General features: G+C 35.7%; 1 protein-coding gene, 1 long non-coding RNA gene and 1 pseudogene across 5 annotated transcripts; 2 read left to right on the top strand and 1 right to left on the bottom strand.

The window, feature by feature from the left end:
- Window positions 1-2,028: 2,028 nt before the first annotated feature.
- Window positions 2,029-7,135, top strand: LOC125385247 (annotated as a pseudogene).
- On the bottom strand, window positions 5,667-11,575 carry LOC125385253. Of its 4 annotated transcripts, XR_007224324.1 has the most exons (7): window positions 11,270-11,575; window positions 10,793-11,114; window positions 10,217-10,576; window positions 10,010-10,162; window positions 7,569-7,749; window positions 7,410-7,466; window positions 5,667-5,786 (listed from the first exon to the last, which is right to left on the bottom strand). It is a non-coding gene; the product is annotated as an uncharacterized LOC125385253 (long non-coding RNA). The 4 variants fall into 4 exon arrangements; XR_007224321.1 differs by lacking the exon at window positions 7,410-7,466 and having other exon boundaries at window positions 11,270-11,569; XR_007224323.1 differs by lacking the exon at window positions 7,410-7,466 and having other exon boundaries at window positions 10,115-10,162; window positions 11,270-11,562.
- Window positions 11,576-11,883: 308 nt separating this feature from the next.
- On the top strand, window positions 11,884-13,217 carry LOC125385248 (G-patch domain and KOW motifs-containing protein-like). Its single transcript, XM_048406517.1, is given in 4 exon segments — window positions 11,884-12,023; window positions 12,134-12,491; window positions 12,575-12,678; window positions 12,793-13,217. Coding segments are annotated over 4 exon segments (915 nt in total). The 3' UTR covers window positions 13,106-13,217.
- Window positions 13,218-13,579: the final 362 nt, after the last annotated feature.

Here is a 13,579-nt window from a genome sequence, read left to right as displayed (position 1 = left end):
AAAAACCAATGACGAAATCGAAGCAGCCACGGAATACCTAAATGCGAGCATAATAAACGCTATCCGCGTCTCCACACCGGCAAAAACGTCCATCAGCAACCACGAATACCCCCAGTACATATTAAAAAAAATAGCAGAAAAACGTAGACTAAGAAGGATATGGCAGACCCATAGAACACCGGAGGACAAACGCAAACTAAACAACGCAACTAGAAAACTATCCAAAACCATAAAGAACTACAATAATGACCGTTTTCACAAATATCTCGCCAGCCTGTCCCCCACAGCCGACTCAAACTACTCACTATGGAAAGCCTCCAGGAAACACACGCGCCCCCCACAAATAATACCTCCAATCCGCCGCCCGCAGGGTGGATGGGCGCGTAGCCCTATAGAAAAAGCCAACCTATTTGCCAAACACTTGACTGAAGTATTCCAACCCCATTCCTCCATAGCTGCAGCGGACGTCACCGAATACCTGCACACTCCCTTCCAAATGTCCCCTCCTATCCAACCCCTCACTTCTGCAGAGATCATAGAAGCTATCCGTCGCCTAAACCCCAAGAAAGCAGCAGGTCACGACCTAATAGGAAATAAAGCAATCAAGGAACTCCCCATAAAAGGGATTGCACTCATCGCATCAATATTTAACGCCATCCTCCGCCTTGAACACTTTCCTAAGGCGTGGAAAATCTCACTAATCACCCTCATCCCCAAACCCGGTAAACCAATATATGAAGCCAGCTCCTATCGCCCAATCAGTCTCTTACCTACCCTGTCTAAACTATTCGAGAGGCTGCTCACGAATCGTCTCCTTCCACTCCTAGAAGAATTGAAAACTCTCCCAGATCACCAATTCGGCTTCCGAAAACAACACTCAACAGTAGAGCAAATCCACCGCATAACCCACATGATCAGCCAAACCTTTGAAAAGAAAAAATACTGCTCAGCCGTATTCCTAGACATCCAACAGGCATTCGATAAAGTATGGCATGAAGGGCTACTCTACAAGCTTAAAAAAATCCTACCCCACCCATACTACTCCATCTTAAAATCCTACCTAACCAACAGACAATTCATAGTTAAATGTCTAGGCGCCACTTCCGCAACATTCCCAATAGAATCCGGCATACCGCAAGGTAGTGTCCTCGGACCCCTACTATTCTCCATCTACACTGCCGACTTACCCGTACCAAACGAGGTAACAATAGCAACATTTGCCGACGACACAGCACTATTAGCTACCCACGCAGACCCGGCAATTGCCTCATCCACTCTCCAGCGAAGTCTCGACTCCATGGAAAAGTGGTTCCAAAAATGGGGTTTTAAAATAAACGAAAAAAAATCCTCCCATGTAACCTTCACGCTCCGAAAACAAACCTGCCCCCAGGTCACCATTAACAACACAATAATCCCAAGCAAGGACTCCGTAAGATACCTGGGCATGACCCTGGACAGGAGGCTAACCTGGAAAAAACATATCTCGGAAAAAACAAAGCAACTAAAGGAAAAACTAAGAAAATTCTATTGGCTCACGGGCCGACGCTCCAAACTAAACATACAGAACAAAATAACCCTCTACAAGACCGTAATAAAACCTGTCTGGACCTACGGAATCCAACTATGGGGAACAGCAAGTAACTCCAACATTGAAATACTCCAACGCTTCCAATCGAAAACGCTAAGATCCCTATTAAATGCACCCTGGTATGTTACCAACGAAACAATCCACCGCGACCTCAAGATACCTACAGTCAAAGATGAAATACACAAGTCCAGAAGCAGATATAACACAAGAGTCAACAACCACCACAACCCACTAGTCACCCAACTACTGGACACGACGGACCAGATCCGCAGACTAAAAAGAAAATACCCTCTAGACTAAATCCTTAGTTTCTACTAGAACCAACAATATAAAACTATTATAATCCATGTCATTGTATCACGCCAAACTAAGTTACTGAAAATTCTCAACGAGAATTGATTGTAAATATTCTAATAAATAAAAAAAAAAAAAAAAGCTTCTCTTCCTTCAACGGTAACAACTGACACCGAAAGCTCGAGAGACACGAACGGTGAGACGTACCCAGAAGCAATGCAGTTACCTGGGCAAAGAGTCCCAAAGACCAAGGACGTAGGAAATTTCGAGAAACGGAAATGGAAACTGGAGTGGCGCGTCAATCAGCATTGACGGAAACTAATAAAAATGGAAAAAACCAAACTAATTCGTTTCACAAATTAATAAAAAGATATTATTCAAAATTTCACTGGATCTTCTCACTGCACACGTCAATATTTGTCGAAATATCAATATTAAAAAGTTAATAAAAAAAATATCTTCTTTCTTCATACCTGTCTTTCTCCCGGGCGGCGAAGGAATACTAAAATGTTCGAGAACAACGGATACTTTTTGATTTTATCTCAATATCAATTTCAATCTTTTTAAACGAAATATAATCTGAACGATGAAACGTTTGATCAAATACTGTTCTTCGTTCGATACTAAAGGAAATTGAGAAGAAACATCGAAAATTCGTTAATAAAACGAATTTCTTTGTTTCTGTGAGATAATAAACTTGATATACGTATTGGTTTTTAAAATCAATATATCTAACCAATGGGCACACTTTTAACAAGGGTGATGGAACATACCAAAAATCTTTCAAGATGGTCTTGGCAACGGAAGAGTCGAAAATATGACAATTATAAATGAAAAATTCTAATATTTTACAGCTGACAACGATAAAGAACTCCAGATATTCTCCTAATTAATTTACAACAAATTCGCGTATATGATCGATAGCTGACGTCATTGTGCCCCACAGCCCTTGTAAAACGATAAGAATTTCCTGGAAAAACTTGTAGCCACGAAATGAAAAAGGTGATAAAACTTCTAACAAGAGTACTGAGACGAGCAACTTTGTACTTACCCCTTCGGAGTAGGGAACGTGATTAAACGTCCGCGAGTTCGAAACTTTTGTAAGTCACTGGCACGGCCGCTGCTTATGGTGGGAATGTAATAGATATAAGTACAGAGCGCGTGAGCGAACTAAAAACGCGATATAGGGATAAAGAGAGAGACCGTTCCGTCCTTCTCTAATGCCCGCGTACTTGTACCGGAAATGTGTAACAACGGTAAACGAGCGCCGTCAGTGTCCACTAGTGTGCATGCCTGATTAAACAAGGACAGAAAATGCTTATATACAGCCTTCTCTTTCTATTTCCATGTCGCATCCATCTTACTATACAGTAGACAGGATTCGACTATTCCATCATTATATTCGCACCCTGCTTACGTGTGAACTAACATTGCCATGACAACAAATCGTTCGTCTCCTGTTTGATGCTCAGTTTTCAACGGAGTTGAAGGGAAACTTTATAAGAGAAAGGAAGTGACGGATTGTCTCAAAGTAATAAACGAAAATTCTCGTAACTATCGAAAAACGATAGTCAATACAAGGATATCATTATCACATTTAAAACTATTACAATGAACGGTGATTTATCGCTGCAAGGTACCACAAATAAGATATCTCATAATTTGCGAAAAGAGGTAAGGAATATTCTAGATTTTAGACTTTGGAACTTCCATGACAGTCATGAGTGTGTTTTGTCATTGATTTGCCATATTGCGTTTTTCACAATTGTTGTTCATTTTTTGTGATATTTTACACTCGCACATAGTATCTATGATCTTTTCTTTCGATAATTCTTATAATTATTGTCAATAATTAATTATTTATAACCATTTACGCTGTATTATATATCATTAAGATTTATCTTTGCACGTATCAAGATGGTAGATAACAAAATTATGTGTAACAAATTGATTAAACTCGCAATGTAACAGAAAATTGCATGAAAATCTTTATATTATTAATAATTATTGTTAATAATAAAAAAAATAAATGTCGCATTAGGTGGAGAGGAGAGGAGAGTCGAACGTAATCGGAACATATTGTACCTTATATGTGATTATTTGGGACGCAATGGGTGAGTACATTGCAATTTAGATATCTTCTTAGTTGCAATTTTTTCGAATAATATCGAATAATATCGAATAATATATATGACCAATCGAAATAGAAATTAGTGCGGAAAGAGGGGAAGGAACCAAAATTTGAAAATCGACATCGGTAACTCAGTAGTTATAGAGTAACTCAATCGATAACGTAGATTAACTAGTTATAAATGAAAATATATATAAATTCAAACTTTAAAAATTAGAAATTAAAAAGCAGAAGGCAAAAAATTATCGCCGAGGATTTATATAATAATAAATAGACAGTACATTCTTTTTGTCTGTCTTACCTAGAAATAAAGCAGTTAATTGATGATTATCGTATAGTGTGTACTCATAGCATAAAATTTGTTCAATGAATTAAAAATTATATTTTTTAGATATGTAGACATTAGCGATGTATTAATCCGGGAAGCTCATCTACCTCGGAAATATCGAGTCTGCGACAACGTCGATTTGGAAATTATTCTTACAGAATATGAAAATTATTACAAGATGAAATTCCAAAAATATCCTATATTGTGCATGAAAATAACTGAAAAGGAAATAGAGACGAGGGAAATGACAAATGCGAACAAAGTGTAAGAATTTAAATTATTTAACACTATTCAACGTTCTCAACGTATTCAACGTATCGATTACAATATCATTCAATCTTCGAAGAAGTAGTAAAACGTGTCAAATCTGTTAGTAAAGAAACGAGAAGTGAGTCTGTGAAAGGGAGGAATGTACAACAGAAGATGACGGGTGACGCTACGGATGATATTAATCTCGCAATGACAGTGACACCAATTTTCGCCAATGAAAGCGATGGAGCTTCATCAGAAGAGCTATTTAACGTCTCAATGGAACAATCCACGCAATCAAAGATATCGCAACGGGCTCGGAAGCTTTATATAGACAATCCGGAATTGCGGAAGATTGCTGAAGACATTTCATGCGTAAGTTATTTTCGATTAATATACGTATTGTAAAGCTTTTTAAAAATAAAATACCTATCGATAAACAATCCACTGTATATCAATGACGCAGGGATTTCAGTAAAGCTTTAAATAACGAATTACATAACACTTACGGAAATTAATACGGAGATTATGCGCCATTTCATCTTTGTATTGTCGCAGGAAATCATACTGACAAAATTAAATGTATATTGGGACAACATTGTAGGCCTAGAGGAATGTAAATCTGCTATTAAGGAGGCCATTGTGTATCCCCTTAAGTACCCTATCTTTTTTAATGGCCCATTTTCTCCCTGGAAAGGTATTCTGCTATACGGACCACATGGTACAGGTAAGATACTCGTATTTCTTTCATTCCCGTACATGTTTACAATCAATTACGAAATAGGGAAGACGATGTTGGCGAAGGCAGTCGCAACAGAATGCCAATGCACCTTTTTTAACATAACGGCCAGCTCATTGATGAGCAAATGGAGAGGCGATTCCGAGAAGTATATCCGTGTAAGTTGATTTCCTTTGTCTATGAAGAAGAGATTCTAGGTTTAAAAAGATTTGTTTTTATTTGTCGTCATTCATATATAAATAGAATAGTTGTTTGGAAAACGAAATGATATTACGTTCGTGATGAAACAATGAATTTAAGGAATTTTGAATATAATATTTAATAAATAATAAATACATTTGTTAAACTGAACAGGTTTTATTTGAACTTGCCTATAATTATTCGCCTACAATTATTTTTATCGACGAGATTGACTGGATAGGCACAAATAAAGGAGTAAACTGTACATTGTCTGAACCTGCAAAGAGATTCAGATCAGAACTTCTTTCTAGATTGGATGGATTAGTATCTAACGAAAATTCTAATGTAGTTCTTTTGGCTGCAACTAATTGCCCTTGGTATGTATATCACGCTATTTCAATGTTTTCTAAGTAGAAAATATCTTAATATCATAATTATTCATTATCTTAATCTTAATTATTGTGTTGTTCGGAATATTCCTTCGTTATTATTAATATAACAGAACAATAATATTTATTGTAAATATATTATTAGGGACATTGATGCAGCTTTACGCAGACTTTTTCTTGAAAAGAAAATATACGTATCATTACCAAATGAAGTTACTCGACTCGATATGTTCAAATTATACCTTAGCAACCAGTTATTAGAGAATATGGATATTGTAAACCACATAATAAAATCTACTGAAAAATATTCTTGCGCGGATATAAAATTGCTTTGTAAGCAAGCATGGCTGCTAGAAATAAGTCCAATGTGGGAAAAACTTGAAAAAAAAAGAAACATCTGTTACGACTTTGAAATATGAATTAAAGAATTATGAAATAATAGCAAAATTGTTAAAAACAATGTCACCTACAGTCACGGATGTGGATAGATATAAAGCGTGGAATAAATATGTATGCCATAAGAACATATTTTAAAAAATATAAATGGTTATCATAATATATATCATTAATATAATTATCGTTCGAAAAATTGTTCGTGTGCGTGCATGTATGTGTGCGCACGCGCTATAAACAAGTTTGAAATGTTCGTTCTACATATATGTATACGTGGTATACATCTTCCCTTATAATATATAATATGTGTAATCTGAGTGGTAATATATCCACGTATTACATATGTGTTAGTGTATTTTATCGATAATCTGTCTTTTATTTCCTCTTATCTTATTAACGCATGTATGGGCGCGTATATGCGCCGGGCGAAAGCTATGGGTGTAGACTCAGAACACATATATGCATTTTTTGCAAGTATTTCGCATGGCCTAAGGACAGATATACGCGTTTGTCGATTTTTCCGATCAAGTAGAAGTAATACCATTACATTTATGTGAGATAAATATGAATGTATTCCTTAGTAACGGCAGTAAGCAAATGCCAATAATGTCTCGTTATAATTGTCTACCTGTTTCGAGGACAGTCGCATCTAATTATCGAGAAGAAAATGTGTTGTTTGTGTGAAAAATAAGAGAATGCAGAAAATGCGATGTCGGATTATGTATCGATAATTGTCTTGAAATTTTTCTCATACAACTGAATTATTAGCCAAATTCTGTTGTAAATTCTAAATGTTTATTGTAAATTTCAATGTTTAAAATAAATAATCAATACTAAAAAATAACGCTCTTGAATTATTTAATCTCGTGCAAAAGAATTACTATAACTTATTACGCTTTGCGCTTTCAATAGTCAATCAACAGAGTTCAGTCTAACGAAGAAGTTCCCTCCTACGCTAACGAACTGTCCTGTTTTTGCGTCCAGGCTTTCACGACATAAATTAAAATATCGCACATAAGCACAGCGTAACAGCGGCTTAAATTTAAGTTACAATAATAATCTTTAAAAAAAAAAAAAAAAAAAAAAAAAAAATGTAATAATGCATGGCTATGTCGTACCGTCGCGTATCGGTACTTTTGCCTGTACCACCCTACAATCAGAATTCAGCGTTTATTCTGGAAAAAAATCATGTAAAAAAAAAATATGTAAAAAACCTGGAATTAATAAACAAAGATTTAAAAAAATCAACAATTAAACAAGGGATTGAGATGACCAACCCCGCTCACGCTGCGAACTTCGAACGCGGAAGAGTCGAGCCGTGGCCATGATGGGTGATTCCAGGAATCGGTCGCGTATGGCAGGATCTGCCATGCTTTACCGATCCCAGCCGCGCCGATTTCCGTCAACAGGCACAGTAACGGAGATATTTGGAACAGAAGCAGCCGCATATTCGTCTATCTGAAATTAAAGAGATGATTTCATGTAGAAGATACAAATTCGTTCCCTGATATTGAAATGCCGAACACGAGGAAAATGAGACATGCAAATGACAAAGTCGATGATCAATAGGAAGATAACATAAACAATTGTAGATTGCAAGGAAAATTTTGAAAAATGATACGTGTTCTAATAATAGAATATAAATAATAAAAAGGAGAATGTAATTGCCATTCTTCTATGTATTTTAATTTATGAGACGTAACTTCTGAATGACTTGTAATGCCCGTTTCCGCGGCATTATGCACCGAGTTCCGGACTACGCGTAGATCCGGTAGCGCGATTGTTCACTCGACTACATTTACCATAGCGAAATCGAACCTCCCGCGAAATCGAACTAGAATTCGACTCGACACGCGTACGCGCGCAACCACTGAAAGTTCAACGCACCAGTACCGTCAGACGATTCGAAACTTGTGAATCATCTGCTAACGATACGTATCCACCGTCAAAATTTTTCATTGCAATAATTTTTCATAACGTTGCAACGACCGCTATATTTTCAATATACATGTATGATCGTAATAAAGAGTGTCTACTCTTCTTAGACTGTTATTTGTACAACATTATACGGAAATGTATGTTTTACGTGATATGGCTTCTCTCGACGCGTGGATCCATTGGGAAAACTGCTATATTTATGGTAACTTAATCGTTACAATAACATAAGAACACGTAAAACCGACTCAAAGTTGTAAAAACATGCTTGATACAACTCAAGTGTATTATATACGTTTGAAGCATCACCGCCCATTACTACACCATCAACATCAATCATGTTCTACACCACGGTCATTCTTCTGCAAAAAACGATAATTAAAAGAGAAAGAGAAAGAAGAATAACTGCACAAACTTCGACAACCATGGGACTTCCGTATACATATACAACAATGAGATCACCGTGAAATTGTCTTATCTTGTTCTTTTAATCGCGAAAAATCTGTCCGTAAGTTCGTGGACCGTGTCGAACAGAACGCTATATACGAGGTAGAACGGGTTTTTGTCCGACTGTTGCACGGTTAAGAGCACGACGAGCAACATTGTTCGTGGCGATAAAATGAAGGTAAAAAAATGCAACGAGGAAACAAAGGATAGAACGTCTAGACATAGCGGAACAAATCTTCGGCAGGAAGATCTTCTCCGTTAACATCGACTCCGCACAGTTACGCTCGCTCTTTTACAGTTAGCCTCGCGGACCTGTCTTAATTTGTAACTACGTTTCGGGACATCCTCAACACGTTCCCCAACGCGTAGGTTTCATACGACAAATTCAATGTCATAGTGGTTTAAGTCGTAATTCCGAATGTTTGAATTCATTTTTACTCTCAAACATATCTTCCCTTTGGTTTCAGAACCGATTAAGTCGTAACTTTATTCTCTACCATTTCTGTTTCCACGGTTTGAACAGATGTAATCTATTTTTACGGTAATAAACACAGAAGATTATTTGATGAAAACTGGCAATGGCCTAACTTACACCACTATGATTCTCAACCCTGTTTTCCAAATTGTGTTATATAATATTTTATGAAATGTTGGTGCCATACAGGATGAAACGATCTTAGGCGAATCAAACATCTTATTTTCCCTTACGCCATTCAAATTATAAAATATGCAAACTTTTTAACATTTAACTCCGCTGTCTCATTATGTCGATTCCGTCAACTGTACGTATGCTGATGAACAGTAGTTAATTGTCGGTTTCACGATGGGATTTCGAAGAGGAAATTGGATAACGGATAGGTGAGGGGCTCTGAAGTAGGATAAGAACGTAATTGTAACTCGACTTTTGATGATTTATTGCCTAGCTAGCGGGATCGAGAGCGTGACTGGTGATGTAAGATACTGAGGAAAGTTAATTAAACTTAGCTTCATTACGTAGAGTAAATAAGATGTTTGATTGCAGTAGAAATTGTCACATATTTGATAAATGTTAGATTTCTATATATAAGAAAAATGTATAAAAGATATGTAAGAGTATAAGACTATTTCTAAGAAAGGTAAATTATGGGTTTTTCATCAAATGTTTGAATCAACTTTGTTAAAGCATTCCCTAATTTAACCATTTAGATGTTAACTATCGAGAAACCAGTCCAGTGTGTCGTATATCTCATCATTTACATAGGAACAAAATCTCCACGTTCAGGCTGTACAGTTAATTGAAATTAAAGGCAAACACTGTAACTCTGGCACAACTGTCCTTATTTTCGCAACTAATTACCATTTGTCCCATTTCATTAAAACTTTTTAACAGCCGGTAAATAAATTGATGGAATTTCCTCGGTTCAATTTATGAGTGATGAAAATCAAAATTACTTAAAAGTACCATTCCTCGATATCTCCAAAAATATGTCATTTCTAACCGTATAATAATCTATAAGCAGAGAAATGTCAATGAAAATTTAAGACGAAAAAGAGGTAAATTTACCTGAATTCCAAAGCGCGGCCGGCTTTCAAATGTTGTTGACTGTTCAGAGTTACCACGCTTACTACGGTCCGTGAACTACGGCTTCCCGGTTTACCCCGGCTTCGTATCTGCATACCGTGTGCTGTTGTCGCCGCTAAAACACGCTCACCCCTCTACTCGCGGACTTAACTACTGTTCTCAATTGGTCGCTGTTTTTAACTGTAGTTCTTGTTCCGAAAGATAGGTAAATGGCTTCCTCTATGATCTACGAGCCAACACAATCAAAGATGATCGTTTAAAGTAGCTTATAGGAACAGGCAGACTACGGGCACATTTACGCTCCGATCGTGTGTAGAACGCTAAAAGGTAGAATTCTGAAAACTGTAGAACAAACGAGCGATAGTATTGCTAAAAAGACAAGTTAAGAGTACATAAATATGTAGTAAGGGGAAAGAAAAGATCTTCAACTGACAAACAAGTAATTGTGTCTATCATCATTTCGTCAATGCGGTTAAGGATAGTTATATACATTTATACATTACATTCTAAGAGTTACAGTTGCATGAAACAAAGGAGAAAGTGATGGGAGCAACTTACCTGCTCATTTATCCTCAGCACGTTCGGAGATGCGCATTAACATTATCATAATCGCTCAATTGAATTATGCTTGTATTAGTATGTTTTATCTTCTTCGTTAATACATAAGAAGTACTTCAATATCGAAATAATCTGTGAAATCTAAGTTATATATAAATATATATACTTTCAATGTGATTATCAATAGTTTAGTTTATTTAATTCAACATATGTATATTTTCATGAAAACAAAAGTACGTCAAATTTTAACGAGCAATAGCTTTCGTTTTACATCTCTATACGGTAATTTGCAGGATGCAAAAAGAAAAATAGAGAGTCTGATCTGAAAATAGAATGATCTTGAATAAATTGTAAAGGACGTAATAGCGCTGTCATGCGCTATGGTGCATAAACTAGGGTAGAATTAAAAGCGTAGTAGAATGTAGATCGTTAACAAATAAAAATTAATCTAGGTGATATTAAAGAAATTTGTTTCACCTTTTAAACTTTTTGATGATTGGTTTACTTTGAATATTTTGCATATTTTTGCATATCATGAGCATTTTGTACATTTCCATACATTCAAATTTTCTATGAATATAAAATGATCCGCACTCTACTTCATAGTATACTCTATACGTTTAAAATGCTCCATTAGAAGCTTAAATCTATCAAAATACAGCTCCTAAGGAAATGTGAACTTTCACATGAACACATAATATCGATTTTCTGATTGAAACGTATAGACAGGTATATACTAGCATAAGCCACCTTCGGCATTTGACTGCATGGTGCAGCACTACTCTCTCTGGGATATCCTAGCCACTTTCGGCATTTGGCCGTATGGTGCAGCACTAGCTCTGTAACATAGAAAACCATAGGCGTCAGTTCTTCTTATTTCCTCTCTCATATATGTTTACTTTAATGTCACTTATTCAGGCGCTTGATATATTGTCGGAATGAAATTTTAGTAATGTGCAAGTAATTGTGAGTAGATTAATAAAGTATAATAAGATATTAGATTCATGTACATAGTTTCAAGTGACATCAATCTTTATGTCTAGTATATACATGTGTATTGATCTGTAAGTCAGTGTTAAAATAACAAATAAATGGCAGAAGAAGGAAAGAAGATTTCCTTCGGTTTTGCGAAATCTATTAAGAAACCTGTGTTAAAAAATGCTATTCCACAAGAGAAAAAGAAAGTTGATTACATTGAATGCCTTGATGAGAAAGGTATTAAAGTAATAGGGTGAGTTCAAAAAGTAAAATTTATAATCAAGAAACATATAACCTCAACCTAACCTATAAAAATCACCAATAGCGGAATATATATATTTGAAAACAATTTTTTTATTTCAGTGAGGAAGAAAAAAAAGATGAACCTCTAATTATTCCATCACTAGGTTCAAAAACCTGGCATGATAGAATTCTTAATAAAATAGATGCAGACATTTTCCTTCCGAAGGCAGATAAGGAAAAGGTAGGAGACGCTAGTGTTAACGAGGCAAAATCAAAGCTATCTAATGGAAAAACATCGCCAATAATATCAATAAAGAAAGAGCCAGTTGAAGATAGTGAAAATAAAGTTGTTACTTTAGAAGAGCAAGCGACGAAAGAAATCGTTGAGGAACTTAAGTCAAAGAATAAATATGAAACTAAAACAAATGATTTAACTTTACCTTTAGTAGAAGATGAATCATTAAGAGGCAAAGAACAGGTACGTTATCAACATATTGATGTGCAATGCACAGATGTATTACATTTGCATATTATAAATATCATTTTGTATTTATTTTTCAGTCTACGTTAGAAGATTATGAAAAAATTCCTATTGATGCTTTTGGTGTAGCAATGTTAAGGGGAATGGGATGGCAACCAGGAAAGGGAATTGGTTGAAATGAAAAGTATGAATTTTACTCTGGATTAAATTAATTATATGTATTTAATACATCACTTATTGGAAAGTAAACAGAGAACATCATTTTTTATTTCACAATCGTTTATTCTAACTATTACAGATTAGTAGCAGCTGTCATACCAGAATTACGACCAAAAGGTATGGGTCTTGGAGCAGACAAAGTAGCATTGCAGAAGAAAAATACAGATTCCAAAAAAGAAGAGGAAGAAGTTAAAATCGAGAAAGGAATATTTGTGAAAATTATAGCTGGAAAACAAAGTAATAATTATGGTCAAGTAGAAGGATTCGATGATGATGCAGGAAGGCTCATAATAAAACTAGCTCTTGGTGGAAATATAATATCTGTAAATGAATTTATTGTACAGCCAGTGACTAAATCAGAATATTCTAAGAACTCAAAAGTTCTAAGTTAGTATGAAGTGTTAGTTTTTCATTAAGGGACTTTTAAGAAAATAAATTTGAATTGACATATACATATAAAGATATAATCAGACATGTAGAAAAACTAATTCAAGAGTACCTGTAAGTGTGTTGTTGCATACAATTTTTTAAAGATCCCTTCTAATTTTATATGAAATATGATAAATGTAGATCGGTCCGTCGTGTCCAGTAGTTGGGTGACTAGTGGGTTGTGGTGGTTGTTGACTCTTGTGTTATATCTGCTTCTGGACTTGTGTATTTCATCTTTGACTGTAGGTATCTTGAGGTCACGGTGGATTGTTTCGTTGGTAACATACCAGGGTGCATTTAATAGGGATCTTAGCGTTTTCGATTGGAAGCGTTGGAGTATTTCAATGTTGGAGTTACTTGCTGTTCCCCATAGTTGGATTCCGTAGGTCCAGACAGGTTTTATTACGGTCTTGTAGAGGGTTATTTTGTTCTGTATG

Source organism: Bombus terrestris, chromosome 6 (assembly GCF_910591885.1).
Source record: "Bombus terrestris chromosome 6, iyBomTerr1.2, whole genome shotgun sequence".
NCBI lineage: Eukaryota > Metazoa > Arthropoda > Insecta > Hymenoptera > Apidae > Bombus > Bombus terrestris.
The sequence above is the reverse complement of the archived record's forward strand: the minus strand, read 5'-3'. Positions and strand labels throughout refer to the sequence as shown.